Source organism: Marmota monax, unplaced genomic scaffold (assembly GCF_021218885.2).
Source record: "Marmota monax isolate L192 unplaced genomic scaffold, Marmota_monax_Labrador192_F-V1.1 WCK01_AAM20220418_F8-fsc00212, whole genome shotgun sequence".
Taxonomy (NCBI): domain Eukaryota; kingdom Metazoa; phylum Chordata; class Mammalia; order Rodentia; family Sciuridae; genus Marmota; species Marmota monax.
This window is the reverse complement of record NW_026692413.1, coordinates 401,643-424,025: the sequence shown is the minus strand read 5'-3', so window position 1 is coordinate 424,025 and position 22,383 is coordinate 401,643. Positions and strand designations below refer to the sequence as shown.

The 22,383-nt window shown below is 33.6% G+C and overlaps 1 protein-coding gene across 1 annotated transcript; it reads right to left on the bottom strand.

The window, feature by feature from the left end:
- Positions 1–1,465: 1,465 nt before the first annotated feature.
- LOC124091548 (mitotic-spindle organizing protein 1-like) lies at positions 1,466–2,758 on the bottom strand. The gene has a single exon (XM_046442623.2). The coding sequence runs from the start codon at positions 2,732–2,734 to the stop codon at positions 2,489–2,491; it is 246 nt and encodes an 81-aa protein (XP_046298579.1). The 5' UTR covers positions 2,735–2,758; the 3' UTR covers positions 1,466–2,488.
- Between the last annotated feature and the right edge of the window lie 19,625 nt (positions 2,759–22,383).

Sequence of the window (22,383 nt, the reverse complement as noted above, 5' to 3'; positions counted from 1 at the left end):
ACTATGGAAGGAAGTACACTTGTTGATTGGCTAGACTTAATCATTCCACAATATACATATACTTGGAAAACATTGTGTTGTTCATAAAACAATGTTAACGTATAATTTTTAAAAAAGGTGTAAACAAGTGGATATCATTATAATCTAGAATTCTGCACTGAGATTACTTTATAAACACCTTTAATTTCTTGATTCATTCTAATAAAACTTAAACTGAAATAGATACAGTTTATGTGAGAAAGTTGACATCGAACTCTATACGCAAGAAAAATGTCTGTGCTAGTACAAAAGTTTGGTTATTCTATGTGCATTTATATTTAAGACATTTTGTTTTCATTATGTCCCTTTCAGTTTTTTCAGTGAATTCACCACCATTTATTAATCCCTTTTCAGAATGCATCAGTGGATGGAATTTCTAATATAGTTTAAATACAGAAAAATATCGAAAGAATTATAATGCTTAGGCAATCAACAAATTAAACAAAGTTAATTCAAGTGAACTCTTGCTGAGGTACATAGTTGCATATCCAATTTATTTTTTTTTACTACCAATATGGTTTTATTTTTGTCATTGTCAACATGTACAGCATTGGAATTGTATCATTTTATTTTATTTCTTAAATATTACTGAAGTATGCATTAAAAAGATACTAATACATTTAAAGCCAGCAGCAGTGACACACACCTAATCCCAACTATCTGGGAGGCTGAGGCAAGAAGATCACAAGTTCAAGGTCAGCCTGAACAATATCACCAGACCCAGTCTCAAATAAATATATATAAAAAAAAGGGTTGGGGATGTGATTTAGTGGAATGCATCAGGGTTCAATCCCCAGTATCACCAAAAAACATTTAAGAAATATGACACATAAGAAGGCCTCTGAAAACATAATCCTTTCTCAATATTTTTTCCTATTTTGCTTCATACGTAAATAACTTAATCTATATTATCAACTCTTATGGCCTAGAACTGCATACACATTTTGGAGTTGAGAATAAATGTTCTCTTTGATTTATAAATAACATGCAGTATTTGTAGTGTTTAGTTTCATTCAAATGCTTATCACAAATTCTTATTGTCTCCCAACTTGTTCTGCTAATAGACCTTTTCAGTTTACTGGTAAAGATGCCATGAATTAAAAGTCATAATGGTCAAATAAATATTAAAAAAAAAAGCAGAGAAAGTGGCTACCTAAATATCACTAAATCTTATAAAAACCACTTCAGCTTGTATGAACAATAAAAAACATTAGTGAAGAATGAATACCATTCATTTAAAAGGTATCTAACAAAAATCTAAAATTTAGTCAACAATGAAATTAAATCCATATTAGCCTTGCAAAAAAATTCCACTGAGATTCTGTTACAGAAACAGAACCAATAACATCCTAAATTTTCTAAAATTTATTTTTTAATTATCATTTTGATGAGTTAAAACTTTAAGGGTAAATAATGACACACAAAATGATTTTAGAAAGGCAAACTTATAATTCCTGATACACATTTCATTAGTTTTTGTTTAATGACTAGAAATCCTTATTTCTTCAGAAAATAGTACATATTCATTGAAACGCACCACTTATCTAGTGATTTATTATATATCTACATCATATTTATTAGATAAGAATTCCAATTACTTTTATGTAATAAAAGTAAAAAGGAATTTTGCATGTTGGCTATGTTTCACTTTATACATTATTTTTAGGCCTTTATAGGATATAAAACTTAGAAAAACATTCAACTAATATTCTTATTTGATGTAAATGACTCAAACTACAAACAATACTAAGCTAAGCACTGTTATTACTTTTAAAATCTAAGTTTCTAGAAGTTTTATTTTTCAGTAAATACAAAATGATCTAATTCACACTATTAACTGCCCAAAACCTGTTTAAAAAACTAAATATTCTTTGTTAAAGAGAAGATTACAAGAAATGTTTTCTATGTTCTCATTTTAAAAAACAAGATTCTGGTATACATGGGGAATTTAAATACAAATTCTTACATGGTGGCTAAAATCTTGTCAACTTTCAGCCTGATACAACATAAATCAACAGTTATTATGCATAAACAATTCAAAATTAAAGTTTATAATGGAAATGTCAACAAGTCATAACTACGACACATCAATACTGATGGGTTCCACTATACTTCCACCAGGCACAGCAGATGTGCACATCTGATAGACAGACTGCTTAGAAAATTAAAGCTATCAGAGCTATAAATAAGGAATACATAAATATAAACATAGCAATGCCAAAACATTAGGGCCATTAAAAAAAAAAGACGCGATGCAAACACATTTGATAGTTCTCTCTGTAAGCCACTTTCCACTGATTTATAAAGCTATGGTTTTATAATTCTTTTTAAAAGGAAAATTTTTCTACACTGCTGCATGCAGTAATTTCACTGTACATTCTTGACTAAAATGCAATCTTCAAATCCTCTTGAGGAATTTGACATATCTCATCAGGATCTCTCCAGAAAGTCAGCTTGTCATATTTTCAGCAGCCTTTAGTGCTTCAGTAGCCTTGCGGAGTTCCTTAATAACAGATGATAAAGCTTCTGGGTTAATTCCTTGTTCACAAAGCCGTACACAAATAGACAGTGTTTCCATATCTAAGCCAGTATTCAAAATTCTTGAAATCTCAAGCAGAACATCCATGGTCTCCCTCACCGCATTCAGATTCACCGCCGCAGTCGCCGACGACCCGGCGCCGCTGCCACTCACCATGGCGGAGCCCTCCAATTTAATTTCAACAAAATAACATCATAAATCACATTCATGCTATTATTCAATTTTTATCTGGTTTGTTGTTTTGTTTGTAGAAAAATTATAAATTCAATTTGGTTAGATAGTGGTATAACATACATTGGTTAAGCATACTCATGGTATAATGAAAATACAACTGTATTATTGTTATTATTTTGTTTCTTACTTTCTCTTGAATTTTTATTTATTGGAGGTAATATTCCTCCTCCTTTAAAAATACTCCAACAAAACCCATACTTTTTAAAATCATCCTTAGGTAATAAGTCCAATTGTGACCTTAAATCAAAAATACAATAAATGGAAAAATAAAAATATTTAATATATGATAACAATAAAACTCTGAAGTTTAATTATTATTCAAATAAACCCTTCCCCAATTTGAACTTACTTTAATGGCAGGAAAGTATGGTTGATTTATTTCTTTGTATTTCTTTTCTTTTTCTTTTTTTTTTTTTTTTTTTTGCTTTGCATTTACCCACTACTCCCACCTTTGGTGGGTATAAGTATGGGATAGTCTCATTGGAATGGTTCTGTTCTAGACTGGTTCTATATTCTCTGTGTACAAATGATATTTAAAACTAACTATCTTTCATTTTTATTGGTTCTTCTTAGTTATACATGACAATATAATCCATTTTTACATAATTATAAAACCATAGAATATACCTTGTTCTAATTGAGTCCCCAGTACCTCTTCTTCCTAACCTCTCCCCCCAAGCTCTGCTCCCTTCCATGATCTTTCTGCCATTTTACCTATAGTTACTTAGTTTAATTACTTTATTGTGGATATACACAATGGTGGGACTAACTGTTGTTTGGGGTACTTTAGAACAACTCTCCTGTGATTCTCTTGATTAGGAGATAGGTGTGTCTACTCTCATGGGTCACTGGTGACTCCTTCTTTAGTTCATATGAATCTAGCATTCACCTCTAGGTCTTGCTGCTGAAATCCTCATCATCATCCCTCTAAGTAACCCTGTCAAAGGTACCCAGAATGACCTCCTGCTAATTATTTCATGTGGTCCACATCTAGTCCCCATAAAATGCTCAAGCATCACTTGTCCAAATTGCAATACTTTTTACCTCAATCCTGCTTTTATAGCCTACTTTACCTTTCTCATGTGTAAGGCTAGCATTAGTCCTCTGTGTTCTCCTAACTGTAGAGAAAACATTTCAAGCTATGTTATTCCATGAAAATCCTACCATTAATTTTTTATTAGAAGAGGAAGAACTTTCTTGCCTCTCATCCTTTAAGGGTATATGAGAACTCACAGCAGTGGAGAAACTCTTTCCAAAACAAATCACCTCATAATTTCTCCGCCTTCTCCTCTTTCCCCTTTTATAAACTTTAAAGTCAGAAAATTCAATAGGTGGGCAACTTTGACTTTAAAATTTTGCATATAACAATCTGCCTCACACCCATTTTGGTATGCAATATCTATTGGGATGATGCCAGAAATGAAAGTGAGATGGGAGAATTGTATTTGAATAATGTATTACAGATGTGATAAGAGCTAGATTTATGTTCTTTCCAAATCTAGCAAGATCTTTAGCCCTTTATCTAAGGACGTTTTCACTCTTTATCAACTACATGTCCTTATTTTCTTCGTTATCCAGATAGATTTCAGGGCCCATGTCAGGTTTCCATTGTTGTGACAAAATTCCTGGAAAAAAAACTTAAAAGAGGAAACATTTTGGTCTACTATTTTAGAAATTTCATTCCTTGGTTTTTAGCCCCAATGTTTCTAGATCCCTGATGAGGTAGAGCATCATGGTGTGGTATATTTGATGGATAAGAGCTGCTCACCTCATGCAACCAGGAAGCAGAGTGAAAGAGAGAGGATGAAGGATCTGGGGATAAAACATAGGCTTCAAGGATTTGTCCTCAAGAACCTACTTCCTCCAATGGGGCCCTCCCTCCTGAGTACTACCACCTCCCAGTAGCCCATTAAATTATGAATCGGTCAATGAATTAGTTCGTTGATGAGGTTAGATTTCTCATCATGAACCATCTTCCAAAGGCCCTACCAATGACCAATTCTGTAGTGGGGAACCAAGCAAACCTTCAACAGATGAGGCTTCAGGGTATGTTTCAGATGCAAAACATAGCAGTCCATCACTATATAACCATTTTCTTGCATACACTCCTTGACCTTATTTTTCTTCTGTCATAATCACCTTGTGAAAAACTAAATTTACATAAACATGCCTTGCCACCTATTATACACCTGAATTAAACAGCAGAATATAGGTGAAAATCATCACAGAACCATGCTGACTATCTAACTTTAAAACTATGGTTGTTTCCACTCTTGAAAATTCTGTTTTTATTTATTCATCATGATCTTATTTTCTACTCTCTGAGACAAGTATTCATTATCTTCTCATCTCTCCTCAAAATTCCAAAACTTCTTTCTTGTCTTCAATCTTGCTTATCACTTTATATTTTATTTAATTGAGAATATTGAAACAAGCAGAGGAGAACAATGTAATTTTCTACCATACTGTCTGAAAATATTAATTTTTAATTAATCTACCATACTGTCTGCAATTTTATCTGTATATATCCACTTTTAGATTTATCTGCGTCCAAGGTGTATGGAGCACTTATCTCAGTTTCTTGGTATTATCATAAAAAATGTAATAAAAATAGTTATTTTCTAATGGGGGTGCCATGAGGATGAAATTAGTTAGTAACACTTTGAATTAATTCTGTCACAAAGTATATTTCAAATAAGTATTAGTATTTTTATTAAAAAATCCTCCTCTTTCCTAAGGTCAGTTGTAGTATATAGCACTATACTTGCATACCTCTTAATTCTTCAGGACTTTACTCTAGAAATTATTTGCTATATTTACTTTCTCATCAATGTATCTATCTCCAGTGGTCATTCCTATAATCACTCTGGAACTATAATAATTCTCATCTTTGAAAGCTGCTCTCTAAATTACATTTCCCTATTTATCTAGCTACTCTGTTACTCTGCTTTTTAAAAAAACATACCTCTTGTGAAGGTATCCAACTAGAAGTTTCTAGTGTTCTACAAAAAACACAAAACATAAAATAACCACAGTTTAAACAAATGCTGAGTTAAGAACCCCAGAGAACAGCAAAGCAACAATAGAAATCTTACAGATCATAGGAAGTCAGGTTGCCTTTGTATAGAAAGGAAGAAAATGTCTTGCCTTACAATACCATCTCCTTTTTGTATCAGCTGCAAACCTGGGGGCATGTTTCCCTGTGTAAAAGGTATTCAGGAAGACCCCAGTAGTCCCCAACACCACAACAGACACCTGCAGTTTTCACTATTGAAAATTCCTATATATCCTGGAGATTAGTGCTTTATCTGATGTGTGTGGCAAAAATTTGCTCCCAAAATGTAGGCTCTCTGCCGCAGTCTGGCTGGGCACAATCAGGAGCCACTTGTCAAAAGAAACTAACTTTATTTTTAGAACCACACACGCCAAACAAAACAGCCTCTCAGGAAAAACCCTCAGAGCCTCAACTGCCACCACCGGCTTTCCACAAGCCTCTCTCTCCCACACAAGCTTCTCTCCACCTCCCACAATCCTCCTGCTCTTGAGGCCGATTGGCTGGGTCACGTGGGCGGAGCCAAAAAAGTCCCCCAATGAGCAGCTCCGTGGTCTGAAAGGGCAGGGAAACAGCCCAATGAGCATCACGCAGAGGAGCCAATCAGCTAGATGTTGCTGGGGCCGCTGTGAGCCAATCATCAGCCGGCAGCTGGAAGTTTGCTGGCAGCTGGAAGTTTGCTGGGGCCCCTTCGGCTGTGGCTCTCAACATCTCCCCCTCTCTGTTTAAACAACAAGCATGTGGCTTAGGGACCGTGCCTGCCTTAGGTTGTCCAATAGTACCATTGCAATTGGATCTTACCCGTCACTGACTACCGGTCCAGTATACAGCCACACCTGTGGAGAGGTCTTTGTACCAGCGGGGGGGGTGAGGTTCTTTGCCTCACCTCTGTTGGCCCCCAAATTTTAGCTGGACGATCATGACAAGCAGAAGGGAGGAAGATACACCAAGCCAATTGACGGCTCCTTTTGGAAAAAGGGTTATAAGAATGGGCCGCTGAGCCTGGCTATTGTTGGCATCCTTGATAATTGCCATTCTAATTGGAATTAGATGAAATATCAGTTGATTTTTTATTTACATAAAAAAGACAAATATATCTTCTTCTCTAGTGCACATGGAATACTCTTCAGGATTTACTATATGTTAGGCTGCAAAACAAGTCTTAGAAATTTCAGGAACACTGAAATCATACAAAATATATTTTCTGATTACAATGAAATTATTAGACATGAATAGCAAAAGGAAAACCTAGAATATTTGAAGTAAATCTGGGGACATTGAACAACACACTAGTACAGTTCAAACAAGTCACATAGAAAATTTTTTAAAATTTGAGTCAAATGAAAATAAAAACATAATATACCAAAATGTATGGGATGTAGTAAAATCAATGTGAAGAAGTAAATTTATATCTGTAATTTCATACATTAAAAAGAATAAATATTTCAAAACAATGATTTAAATTTACCTTTCAAGAAACTAGAAAAACAAAAAAACTAAACTCACAGTGGAAAAAAATAAAATAATGAGTATAGCAGATATGAGATACATAGATAATAGAGAAACAATAGAAAATAAGAACAAAACTAAAGATGGTTTTCTGAAAAGATCAACAGCACTCACAAATGCTTAACTGGATTAAGTAAGAAAAAAATAAGGAGGAGTTACCTGGCTGAGGCAGGAGGATCACAAGTTTGCAGCTAGTCTGGGTAACTTAATGAGACTGCCTCAAATTTTAAAAAAAATTAAAAAGGATTTGATATGTACCTTAATTGTAGCATACCCCAGGATTCAATCCCCAGGACCACATAGGAAAAGGAAGAAAAACAAAGTTAAAGAATCCAACTAAAATAATAAATACGGTTGCATTACAACTGATGTCACAGAAATCAAAAGGATAATTGCAGGCCAAAACGTTGTATAACATAGAAGACATGGATAAATTCCTAGAAGCACATAATATACCAACACTAAAACATGAAGAAATAGAAAATCTGAATAAAATTACTAAAAAGATTGAATCAGTAATCAAAAACTTCCCAACAGTTCGATATAGTGGTGTACACATGTAATTCTGGTGACTGGAGAGGCCGAGGCAGGAAGATTGTATGTTTGAGGTCAGCCTCAGCAACTTAATGAGACTCTCTCAAAATTAAACATAAAAATAACTGGGAATGTGGATCAGTGGGTATCTCCTGGGTTCAATTACTAGTAACAACAACAACAACAACAAAAGAAACAAAAATATGCTAGAGAAAAAAAAAAAAAAACTTTCCAACAAAGAAAAGACCAGGACCAAATAAATTCACTAGAATATTCTACTAAATATTTAAGAAAAAATTAAAATAAATTTTCTTGAAATTCTTCTTAAAAACTAAAGGGAAGCTATATGTGTCCATCCTAATTCTATGAAGCCAAGATTGCCCTGATATCAAAGCCATAAATAACAATACAAGCAAACCACAAACCAATATCCTTCATGAATATCAACATAAATATCCTCAATAAAATATAAACTAAATTCAACTGTACCTTAAAAGGATTATACACAAAAGTCAAGTGTATTAATTCTTGGAATGCAAGTAGATTTCAACTTATTAAAAAATCTCACAATCAACCAATGTAATACATAACACTAACAGGGTATAGGACAAAAACACATGATAATCTCAATAGATGCAGAAAAAAAAATATGAAAAGATTCAACATCCTGAGTAAATTCTAGGTTTCCGGAGATAATGAGTTTTATAGGGTTTTTTTTAAAGAAAATAGATCATTCTGAAATTTTGAACGATCACTTACACACATTCTGAAAATGAAAACGAATGATTAGTTATGGAAAAACATTTTCCAATGAAGATGTCTACATTCTATGCAAACCAAAGTTACTAGATAAAAACACTTGATCATGCACAAACAACAAACATTTATTCTCTTAAACTGACAATAAATTTATATTTTAGGGGCTGGAGTAGTGGCTCAGTGGTAGAGTGCACGCCTAGCATGCATGAGGCACTAGGTTCGATCCTCGGCACCACATAAAAACAAACTAATGTATCCACCTAAAACTAAAAATATACATAAATAAATATTTTTTTAAAAAAAACTATATTTTAGAAGGGCTAGGGTTTCAGCTCAGAGGTAGATTCTTGCCTAGCATGCGCGAGTCACTAGGTTCAAACCTCAGCACCACATAAAAATAAAATAAAGGTATTGGGTACAACTAAATAAACAAAATATTTTTAAAAAGAAATTATGTAGCCAAAAATATGAATCTGTAAAGTTCTGCCAATAGCAGATATATTGAACCTAAGTGATTTGACTTCACAAAAACATAAGATAGCATGAAGAAAATTGGTATTATAGCATATTTGTAAATCTAAAGAGATTCATGTTTTTACAACATTGTGTTCAATTTGCATTCATTTTTTACTTTTATTAAAATTTCAAAACCAAAGACAAAAAATTCCCCTTACTTTCATCATCATCATCATCGTCGTCATCATCATCATCATCATCCAACTCAACAAACTAGGAATGCAAAAAAATTACCTCAAAAAACAAAGACCATTGATGAAAAGTCCACAGCTAATATCATACTCAATATAAAATCATTTCCTCTAGAATCACAAACAAGGTAAGGATGCATGCTCTTACCACTTCTATTGAACATAGTAATGGAATTCCTAGCCAGAGCAATTAGGCAAGAAAAAGAAATAAAAGGCATATCATATTAGAAGGAAAAGAAAAAATTTTGTCTGTTCATATGATATGATATTACATGTAGGATACCATAAACACTCCATCAGAATGTATAAGAACTAATAAGTGAATTCATCAGAACAACAGTATACAAAGTCAAAACACAAAATCATCCAGGCACAATGGTTCACACCTATAATCACAGCTGCTTGGGAGACTGAGACAAAAGTTTGAGGCCAGCCTGGCAACTTAAAAGAGGCTGTCTCAAAATAAACAATAAAGAAGGAAGAGCTTGGGATGTAGTATAATGGTAAAGTACCACTGGGTTCAATCCTCAGTGCCACAAAAAAGAAAGCAAGATAAAAAGAAGGAAAGGTCCCCAAACAACTTATGTCAGAATTAACATTATGCAAAAACATGAAAAAAAAAAAACAACCCTGCAGTTTCTTGGGCATCTCTCTCCAAGTGCCTGCTGCAACTGCCTTGATTCATCATCTGTCCTCTGGCCAGTTTCAATAATCTCCTCCATTTTTCTTCCTTCTAATCTGTCATCTTTGCTGCTGTAAATACCCCATCCAAAATGGAAAAGTAAACATTCCAGGCTCCATCTTAACATTTTTAATGGAATTTTATTATCCTCAGGATAATCCTGCTTATTTCACCAGAATCATCTCCCCATCACTCCCTGCTTTGCACACTATATTCTACCTATCTGTAAGTGCTTTATTACTCTAAGTGTTCTAAACTATGTCCATCCTCTGTACCTCTGTGCATGCTGCTGCCCAATAATGATTTTTTCCTCCTCTAGTCTGATTGGGATCTAATCTTACAATTCTTTGTACATTTTCTCACTCACATCCCCTCCTTTTTCCCCCACTCTGAAAGCACACCAGAACTAAATATCCTTACTTTTACCATAACCACAGCCAAATTCAATTATTCTCTGAGGTGTAAATGAACATAGTGGCTTACAAAAGTCATTCACAATGACCAATACTAGCTTAAAGTCTCTGCAGATGCTTATGATTTTGAAAAGATCCATAGTTTTAACAAAAAGAATCAAGCTTAAGCCAAATACTATATCCAAAGAATGCATGATGGTTCTCAAGTCAATTTATATTGTCTTGGACAGAGAAACTTTCCCCAACCTCAAATTATAGCCTAAATGTGTAGGCACACCTACTTCTAAGTCCCATTTAACAGTTTCTCACTAAGGATGTTAAGAAAATTCTTGAAATTATGTCTTTATTTACTGACTGACAACAAAGAATGTACCCTGGGATTCCTTTCTCAAGAACTTAATTTCTATCAAATAAGCTTCAATTTAATTTGTCATTTTCTTCTTCTTTGGACTAGGACTACCATATTTGCATATCTATATAATTCTTTAGCTTTCTCAAGTCACATTTTTTAAACTTAGTGACAAGTGAGAGTTCTTTTTTTTACCCTTTTTTGTTTCCTAGAGCAATATTTCTAAATACTCTGAGAAACATTAGTTTTCCCTTTAGTGGGGTAACCCAATTAAAAAAAGTATCTACATAGCAAAAAATTTGTGAAGTGGTTATGGGTTATGATTTTTATTCTTTTTTAAAAAGTTAGAAAGATGAATCAACCTTTTCTCTTAAAATTTTAGTTTTAGGCAGGCACAGTGGCATGCATCTATAATTCCAGTGGCTCAGGAGGCTGAGACAGGAGTTACTGCAAGTTCAAAGCCAGCCTCAGCAAAGTAGTGGGACTCTCAGCAACTTAGATCCTATATAAAAAAAAAACTTGAGAAATTAGCTCAGTGATAAAACATCCCTAGATTATATTCTCAGCACATAAAAAAATTATTCTTAGCACAATAGCCCTAACAGGCATAACTTAAATAAAACATATTACTGTATGGTTTAGGACCTATCTGAACAAAAGATTTTGTATGTAGCGTAGGAACCATATGTCACAAATTTTTATTAGTTCTAATTTCAAGTAATCTGTCCCTTACATCTCAACATTCTTTCTTAGCAGGAGAGAACTCTAAAATTTATGCCTGGTTTTCCTGGTTTCATATTTACTTCAAATTATGCTTTCAATATTGACATAGGCCTGAGTATAAAGATCAAACATTATGCCAGGAAAATACTTATAAAATTCCACATATGAGATTATTTAGAGAGAGCTTCAGCTCCTACCCAGGATACATACAAAATTTGTTTCCAAGAAGAAAACTCAAAAATGTCAAATAAAAAAACAAAACAAAACAAAGACAGACAGGTGTTGTAAATATATAGCTGTAACTATGAAAATCTAATTGTAAGATCAATATTATTATATTAACTACAAAAATGATTACTTCAGAATCTCAGAAAGTGATTGTAATATAAGAATTCTAAATTTAAGTTTCTGTCACTTCATTTCAGATTCAAATATTAAGAATATTTTGTGACACTAGAGTTTTACAACAAAATGCTCACACTATTTTGGTACAATTTTTTTCAAGGAAGTTTAACCAGAAATAAATGATACTAATCCATGATTATCTCTTTCAATAATTCATTAAAAGAAAATGATATGGCCTTTCCTGGCTTTGATCTGACACTCATTTGCATTTTCCTAAGTTTTCATTTCCTCCCTTCTGTGCATGTAGCTGCAATTTCAATTTTAACATAGCAAGAACAATTCTTAATGAGTGTTTAGCCACCTCTGAAATTTTTATTTCTATCATGATGTTAGGGGATAGAAAGATGAGGGCAGTGGGAACACAAGGTCAAGAGAATAATCCTACAAAATGGCCCCACTGTGCTGAATCCCACATACTTCTTTTGCCAAAAAGCAATTTACCTGCAGTCCTGTCTGTCCTGTCTGTCCTGTCACATTCCTCAGCAAACTACTTGTTATCTGCAAGGAAATAACATTGATAAGAGGAACACAGTTACTTTGAAGGGAGTTACTTTTGTGACCCTTTACACAGACTAAAGATCCCAGAATATCAGGATAATTCCTCCTAATCATAAGACTTATAAAAATTATTAAGAATCCAGTTATAATGGGCCAAGGTGGCATACAGTTGTCATGGCATTGGGACTTCTAAGTCTGATGTCATCTTGCTGTCAGTCAAAAGTCAAGAGATAAACCTGGGTTGGAGTCTTTGCAAACTTCCTTGTGATCCCCAATAAAACTTAAATGCAGGAGAGCCACATTGTATCTCTCCTCTCTGAGAGAACCAACTCTCTTCTTTACAGTGCCCCCTTTCCTTTTTCCTATCCCTTCAATAAAGTCATGCCTGTTCTTATGAGCAATGTATCTGAAATCTTTCTGACTTGATCACAAGAATCAGGATTTGAAGCGAGTTCTTCACACTGTCTCAGCTTCCCAGAAAGCTCCAGCTCTGTAACAATGATAGGTGTGAAATTTACCACCACAGGCAACACTTCAAGTATAAAAACCTCAGATTTATCTTGATTTCCTCAGTCCTTAGTCTTAGTCCTTAGTTTTCCTTTCTATTTCCATAACCAAATGTTTTAATAATCTGGGTTTTAATAATCTCCTGACTAGAGTAATGCAATATTATATTCACTGGTTTCTTTAAATCTTGTACTTTTGAATAATTCCAAATGTTGTGACCAAGATTTTAATGCTCAGAAGCCATTTTTACAACACTACTCACTTATGTTAAGCCTTTTGTAATCCCCCATCACATTCCACAACAGTCTAAATTCTTCAGGTTTGTTTTTCAGAACTTGAATCAATTTTTCATGTTCTACTCTTATTCCTTCACACACTTGGTTCTTCAGCTCCATCAATCCTAGTCAGGTATAACTATGCAATCCATCTGCCTCCAGTTCCTCTACTAGTTTCTTTTTCTACCTCCACTTCTCTTCTACTTCCAGTATAACTGTAGTCTCATGAACAGTGAGGAAGTGATTTTTTCCTCTTGTTTTGTAGTCAGCTGTCCCAATGTAGGTACAATGATCCTCTAGGTTTAATTATTCTGAGTCTGCTAAGCTTTTGCTCACTTCTAACCTTAGAGAGGTTTTTGCTTACTCATTTCTCATTTGGAATCTGTCCTAAATTTCTCAATTTTTCAATTTCCTTTGAACATCCAATTAACATTCTTAACTACATCAGGATGTTCTCTTATTTTCTCACTCATTCCTTCTCCCCACAAATCCTGGAATGACCATATATTTTACTAACCCAGATTATCTCTTGCATATAAAAACTGTATGTTTAACAGGCTTTATTTGTAATAATCCCTGTTTCTCAAATCAAAGGAATTTTTTAAGTACATATACAGCATGGAAAGGGTTAATTTTTACACTGATATACATCATTGCTCCAATAAGCTCTGATATTCACCCAGGATCTCATTCATCATTCTGTATAAAATTACATCCCTTAAACTGCCAAAGGTTCACTTCAAATTCCCATCTTTCAAGAAATGTTTCCTGAAATGAAATACTAAATGACACCCCAAAATAGTCTCAACTGGTGTCCTTTGCTCCTCTATTTAAAAGCAAACACCAAACCCTGTATCTATGAATCTTTAATTTTCTCTCTGACTATTTACCATAGAAGACAATTTCTTTCTGTCCTTCAAGAATAGTGCTATCATACTTTCACAAGAAGAATGTTATGTTATTTTACATACCTTATGACAAAATAGTCATAAAGCAAAGCATCCTTTATGTTCTCAGACTTTAACATTTTACAATAATCTTGAGGTCTCATAAACTTAGTTATTCTTTGAAATGCCATTTAAGACATTGAGTAAAATCTAGTTATATACATAATAGTCATTCAGTCCCCCTCTCTCTCTCTCACCTTTCTCCTTCCCCCACCTCCTTACTTGGATCTCATTGTCTCATTGTAAAACATATTTGAGCCTGGTAGACTTGTTGATACAGTTCAGTGGGATAAGAACACAGGAGTAATGAAGCAAAATTTCAACGTTTGCTTTTGAATAGATTCAACTCTTTTGTATATTCATTGTGAAAAGTTCTAATGTAAACTTATTTTACAAGTCTGTATTATATTTTTCATGTAAAAAACAACATGTTATTAAATCTATCAAAGGTAGCTATTAGAGCTGTCAAAGCTTTTAGAAAGTGAGATCTGAACATGGGCTATTTAAATAGCACAAGACCTTTGTGCTTCCCAGACCTAAGTACTGGCATCTATTCTCAGATTAGGGGTTTTTTCAGCTATAATTTATATACATTAACTTTCTGACCTTTTTTTCTCCTTCTTGTTCTTATGTAAATTCTATTATACAAATATGTGGTATCTTAATGATTGCCCATAGTTGCCAGTATATTTCTTCATTTTTTCATTCTTTTATGTTTTTTTATTTACCTCTGACTGTGTAATTTAAGATTCATATATAGTCTAGCCCATTGATATTTTTCTTCTGCTTGGTAGAGTTTGTTGCTGAAACTCTACAGAATTTTTCAGTTCAGTCACTGTATTCTTCATCTCTGGGATTTCTATCTGGCTGTCTTATTGTTTCTGTTTACTTCTTAGACTGTTGTTTTCTGATCACTGTTTCTAAATTTCATTTATAAATGTATACATATATATTTAATACACTGAAATTCTTTACATGTAAGTGCTCTCATAAAAGAAGCCTGCAGTAGCTTGTTTACCCTTTCTATCTACCATTTGAGGAAACATTGAGAAGAAGCCATATCTATGAAAGAGAGTTCACACCAATCATTAAATATTCAGGCATCTTGATTTTAGATTTCCCATACTCCAGAACTATAAGAAAAATATTTCTGTTGTTCATAAATTTAAAAACAATACTTAAACACATAAACATAATGAACTGGAAAGTGCAGAAGTTATAAGAATAAATAGCATGTAAGTTTTATTACATAATATCTGGAAAATATTGACAAATAATAAAAAGAGTTCTTGCTGTGTACAGTAGTGCATGCTTATAATTCCAGCTATGCAGGAGTCTGAGGCAGACGAATTAGAAGTTCAAGATCAGCCTGGGTAACATAGTGAGACCCTCCCCATCTCAAAATAAAAAATAAAAGGGCTAAAGATATAGCTTTGTGGTACAGCACCCTGAGTTTAATCCCCAATACTGAAAAAGTAAAAGAAAGTAAAGAAAAATCATGATAGAGGATAAGTACTATAATAGAGATATACACAATGTGTTAGAAGAGCATTGAAGACTGACTACACCCAATGAATTATGATATCTACTAATAAGAACTATTATTTTGAAGGGAATAATGTTCTAGACAATGTGTGTGCTGGTCATTTTATTCACTTTTTGAAACAACCCGTTAAACTACTTTTGATTATCCCATTTTATAACTTGAAAAAACTAAAACTCAACTAAGCACCTGTCTTAATAACAGAAGTTGTTTAACTTATAGAGTAATTTGTTCAAGCTTAAACAATTAACAAGTGCATTTCAGCACTAGAGTTAGGGAAATTTTGACAGCATAAGTGAAATTTGAGCTTCTTTTTTTTCTTTTTTTGATGCTGAGAATTGAATCCAGAAGCACTTAACCACTGAGCCACATCCCCAACCCTTTTTAAAAAAAATTACTTTTAGTTGTTGATGGACCTTTATTTTATTTATTTATATGAGCTACTAAGAAATCAAACCCAGTGTCACACACATGCTAGGCAAGTGCTCTTCCACTGAGCTACACTCCCAGCCCCCATGCCTTTTGTATATTTTATTTAGAGACAGGTTCTCACTGATTTGCTTAGGGTCTCACTAAATTGCTGAGGCTGACTCATGAACTTGTTATCCTCCTACCTCAGCCTTCCAAGCCATTGGGATTACAAGTTTGTGCCACTGTGCTGGGCTGTGCTGTCTTTTGAAGGATGTTTCTCAGACTGAGAAGGAAAATAATATAAGCAAATATATACAGCTAGTAAAGTTCTCTAAGTGTTTGGGAAATGTGGAATGGAGAATAAGTGAACAGTGTTGATGGAGGAAGTAGCTGTAAGGGGATAATGCTAGACAGGTGAGATGGAGCCAGACTTGTAAAGAGTTTTGTAGGCTATATGACTACATTGAACAGCTCATGTGAGAGCATGCCTCAAAATTTACTACAATATTTAGGAAAAGAAAAGAGAGAATTAAAAAGTTTGTTAACAGAAGAGAAAGAGGATTGAAATGACTTAAAGTTTTTCATTAGCACTTCCATCTTTAGATACTAATATATTCCAAATTTCTGAGCCTTAGAAGTTTGTTTTTTAAATTCTTTAATACCTGGATGACTTTGTTCTTTGTTGTTTTTTTTCCTGTAATGCACATGCTAATTTTTAAAAAATAGAAGCTATTTTTAAAATCCTGAAAATAATAAAATAAATCCTTTAATATTTCTCAAAGAAACTTTCTATTATTTTCTAACAGTATAAATTATTTAACCAAGGTTCAGCAGTGCACATCTGTAATCCCATGAACTCAGAAGGCTGAGGCAAGAAGATCACAATTTTGAGACCAGCTGCGAAAACTTAGTGAGATCCTGTCTCAAAATTAAAAGGGCTGGTGATGTGACAAAGTGGTAGAGCACCCCTGTTTTCAATCCACAGTTCCATAAAAATTCATTTTTTTCTAGCTACATGATGTTTAAAACAAAATTGTATTCCTTGCATTATTTTATATGTTTGGGGAACTCTTGAATTCAGTTTTTCAGGCTTTCTGGTAGATTTTTTTTTTTTTAGAGAGAGTCAGAATTTTTAATATTTATTTTTTTTAGTTTTTGGCGGACACAACATCTTTGTTTGTATGTGGTGCTGAGGATCGAACCCGGGCCACAAGCATGCCAGGCAAGCGCGCTACCACTTGAGCCACATCCCCAGCCCCAAATTTTTAAGACTGATTTCAATGAATGAGTCAGGACTACCAGATAACTTGTGTTTATCCTAATAGTAAAAGTATGGGGCAGTTTTTCTGATTTTGACATACATTGCTCACTTTAAAAGTTGTTTTGTTACTATGGTAACATATCCCACTCTGAAATGTTCTATAAATGGTCAGTAATCCAAGTCATTTTCTCTATACTCTAAGTGCCTTAAATAGGTGAAAATATCTTGAAATTAAAGTGTATCTCAAGCATCTTTTGCTAAACTAACCTTAAAAACAGATTCAAATGTCTTGTTAAAAACAGATTTGAAAGATTTAAAAAAAAACTTTGCTAAAAATAACATTTCTATTATTTTTTGGCTATGAAATTAAAATCAATGAGCATTTCCACTCAAAAACATTTTTTTTTTTTGGCATTAGCTGTTAGGTGATTTTAGCAATACTGTTGGAGGTATGACTATAATGATTAATGTAATTCTGACTTTTTAAGCATTCTAAGATGTGTATATCTTTTTAAAAATCAAATTATATAATTGTTAATATTTTTTGTTTTACATGTATTAACTATATATATTAATGTAGTTCAGTGTGATATTTTAACACATGAATGTAGCATGCATTGTTGTCTTAAGAGTGTTACCTTGTAGACAACAACATACTATTTGTTTATTAATTTATGATCTGTAAGCATTTTTTGGTACTGTGTATTGAACCCAGGGGCACTCAACCACTGAGAGACTCCTTTTTTATATTTTTTATTTTTTTTTATTTATTTTATTTTTTATTTATATTTTTATTTTTTATATTTTTATATTTATATTTTATTTAGAGACAGGGTCTCATTAAGCTGCATAAAGCCTCATTATATTGCTGAGGCTAGCTATGAATTCACATTCCTCAAACTGCTGGGATGACAGGCATTTTTCACCACACCCAGATTTCCATAAGCAATCTTTTAAAATCTTTTTTTTAGTTGTAGATGGACACAATATCTTAATTTTATTTATTTATTTATTTTTATGTGGTGCTGAGGATCAAACCCAGGGCCTCACACATGCTCGTCAAGTGCTTTACCACTGAGCTACCACCCCAACCCCTCCATAAGAAATCTTAAAGAAATATTTGAACTATAGAAAAGAATATCATGAATTAGAATACTCATCTCCACTTCAGGCCTCTGAAACCTATATTAGATAAAAATGGAAACAATAATACATTAAGAAATGCATTCCTGTTCTAGGTTTGTAGCTCATTGGTAGAGTGCTTGCCAACCATGTGTGTGACACTGATTTTGATACTTAGCACCACATAAAAATAAGCAAAATAAAGGCATTATTTCTATCTACAACTAAAAATATTAAAAGAAATGCATTCCTTCAATGTTCCATTAATAGACTATATTTAATAATTAGGAAAATCCAAAAAAAGGAAAAGAAAACGATAAAAAGAAGTAAAAAATAGTAAAATAAAGATAATATCTGAGAGATTCAACAGACAATCATAGGATACTGCAAATATTTACATAATTAGTTATTAGTACAATTTACAGTGATAAGATACAATTATTCACAAGAAACAAAAGATGGAAGCAACCCAAATGTCTATGTACAGATGAGTGCATAAACAAAATGTAGTATATGAATACAATAGAATATTTTTCATCCTTAATAAGGAAAGAAATACTGACACATGATACAACATAGATGAAACATAATGACATTATAGTATATCAAATAAATCAACTATGAAAATACAAATACTGCAAGATTCTATTCATATGAGGCACCTATATAAGTCCAACTCATAGATATAGAAAAGTATAAAAGTAATTACTAGGAGTTGGAGGCAGAAAGAAATGGGGAATTACAGTTTAATGTGTACAGAGTTTAAATTTTTTAAAATGAACAGAGTTTGGAATATGGATGGTGGTAATTGTTACACATCTGTGGGAAAGTACTTAATACCACCAAACTGTTCAGTTAAAAATAAAAATAGCAAATTTCTTTTTAAAAAAAAACATTTAATTTTTGGTTTTAGGTGGACAAAATATCTTTATTTTACATTTATGTGGTACTGAGGATTGAACCCAGGGCCTTGCATGTTCTAGGTGAGTACTCTACCACTGAGCCACAACCCCAGCCTAGCAAATTTCTTTATGTGTATATTACCAAAATTAATTTTAAATTGGTAAGTTAGAGCTTTCTCTAGAAATGTCAGTAGTATGTCCATTTTTTTCTGATTACTTCAATCAGATATATTTACATGTGGTTATTATTATTGTATATTAATTTGGTGGTGGGGTGGAGAGAAGGGAGCTAAAAAGATACCAAGGAAGTTATCAAAGATTTATTAAACATCTGTTATGTGCCAGGTTGTGTGAGATGAGGTCAGAGATGTTTGTTTTTATAATTATACCATTAGTGCATACCAAAGTACCTGGTGCCTGTATATGCTCCTTAAAAATGAAGAAACAATAAATGAAAGAATGAATGATCAGAGTTGAAGTAGACAGTCCCTGTCTTTTCCTTTTTCTTTTCTTTTTTTTTTTTTCTTTCTAGTACTGGAGATTGAACCCAGCCGCACTCTACCACTGAACTACATCCCCAGCTCTTTCTTATTTTTCATTTTGATGCTGGCCTGGAACTTGTGGTCCTCCTACCTCATCCTCCCAAGTAGTTAAGATTACAGGTATGCACCACCATGCTCTGTGGCAATTCCCATCTTCAAGGATATCATAATTTAATGGGGGAAAGAGACAAATTATTACAATGCAATGTGAAGTCTTATAGTACTTTAATAAAACTCAGTGACAAAATGCAGAAGAGAGTCACTAAATTTGAGCAGGAGATTATGGGAAAGTCACAGAGAACTGAGGAAATTCGTGTAGTGCCTGAAGCATGAATGGAGGTTTGCCAGGCAGAAAACAAAAGGAGAGAAGATAGCCCTGAGGAGAAATATAGAAATTTAAAAAGCATGTACTTAGCCTGGCTTACCCCCTAGATGGAATCTGAGACAGACACTTCATTTGGCAAGTTCATTGGAATCATGTGGAACTTCTGAGGAGCCTTATTAAATGCATCTTTTAGAACTTTTCATTCAGGAGACAAAAGGAAAGAAATATTTGTTTATTGGTTTCTTTCACTCATTGATGAAGGGTGGACCTATTACAGAACTGGGGCCCTCCAAGAAACTGAGGCAGCATGAAAACTCCCTCTTAAAACCCTGATTCTTGTGATCAAGTCAGAAAGATTTCTGACATGTCACATAGAGTAAAAGGAATGAGTTTATTGAAGGGATAAGAAAAGGGAAAGGAAAAACTCTCAAGGAAGAAACAAGGGTTTTCAGAGAGGAGAGAGAAAATGTGCCTCTTCTGAACTCCAGTTTTTTTGTTTGTTTGTTTGTTTGTTTGTTTTTTGTTGTTGTTGTTGTTGTTGTTGTTGTTTTTCAGTGCTGGAGATTGAACCTAGGGCCCTGTGCATGGTAATCAGTGCTCTACCACTGAGCTACATCCCCAGACCTACACTCCAGTTTTATTGGAGGTTCCAGGGAAGTTTCCAGAGTCCTGCCCAGGTCTCTCTCTTGACTTTTGACTGACAACAAAATGGCATCAAGTTCCCACTGTCATGGCAACTCTATGTCACCTTAGCCCATGCTGAGCAGTTCTAATTGCATTCTTAATAATTGTTACAGGTTTTATGGTTAGGAGGAATTATCTTTATCTTCCAGGATCTAGTATGTGAAAAGGATCACAAAAGTCTTTCCCTTCAAAGAAACTTGTGTTACTCTTATCAATGTTATTTCCTGCCTTCATTTCCTTGCAGATAACAGGTAGTTTTCTGAGGAATGTGATATATCCTGTCCACCTAAGCCTGGAAGGACTGCAGGTAAATTACTTTTTGGCAAAGAAAGCATTTGGGGGTCAGCACAGTGGGCTCATTTCATAGAATTATTCCCTTAACCCTGTGTTCCCACCATTTTCATCTGTCTGTTCCCTAAAAGACCAATGGGCATTAACTTCCCCACACTCAGGGCTATACATTTTTTGACTAAGAAGCAGGTTCTCAACATTTTCTCACACATGTCAATGAAGCACTGGAATACAAAATGAGGAGGATATGGGACAGACCAAAGTTCATATTATCAGGATGCAATTGCACAAAACTGGTGGAAAAGTGATTGGAACTTGTCATTACAGCAGAATCTGAAAGAGGAGATTGAAGAGGATTTACAAAGTAGCACACAAGAGGTATTTGAAACACTATATAAGAACAGTAATATAAATTGGATTTAGAGATTAGTGAATATTTTCACTTTGGTCGAAAGGAGGATTCCAGGTAATGACAAATACCAGAGATATGAAAAATTTTGCTGTATACATGTAATAAGAATTGTAATGCATTCTGCTGTCATTTATTTTTAAAAATCAGTAAAAAATAAGGATTAAAATAGGCCACAAACAAATTATGAAAGGCTTTGTATCATAAGCTAAAGTATTTGAAACTTATTCTATAGTAAGTTCTTCGAGAGTCAGATCCTGCCTACAGGTTAAGGAACTTGGTTTAATCTTTTGACACAGTTCATTAAAGTTAGGGTATGTGATGGATGCTAATCAATTTATGAGAGGCTGCTTGGTAAACCAGAATGTATGTTTGTTAATTTATAATAAGAAAATACATCTAAAGAAGATCAAGAAAATTTAATATATTTTTTAGAAAGACTTTATAAGAAACTACATTTCTCTCAAAAGTTTGCTTGGTGACTACAGAGTCAGAGTTAAGGAGGCAAATGATCCTAACAGTTACATAATGGCCTGATAACACCTATATCTATTTTTGATATAATGTTAGGTGCTCAGGATATACTCTTTCCTACAAAGATAAATATTCACTTTCTCTATTACAGACTGCCATTTCCCAAGAATCTATGCAGATGACCATCCTTCTCTAAAAACAAGCTTTTATGTCAGACATGATGGTGCAAGCCTATAATGCCAGTAAC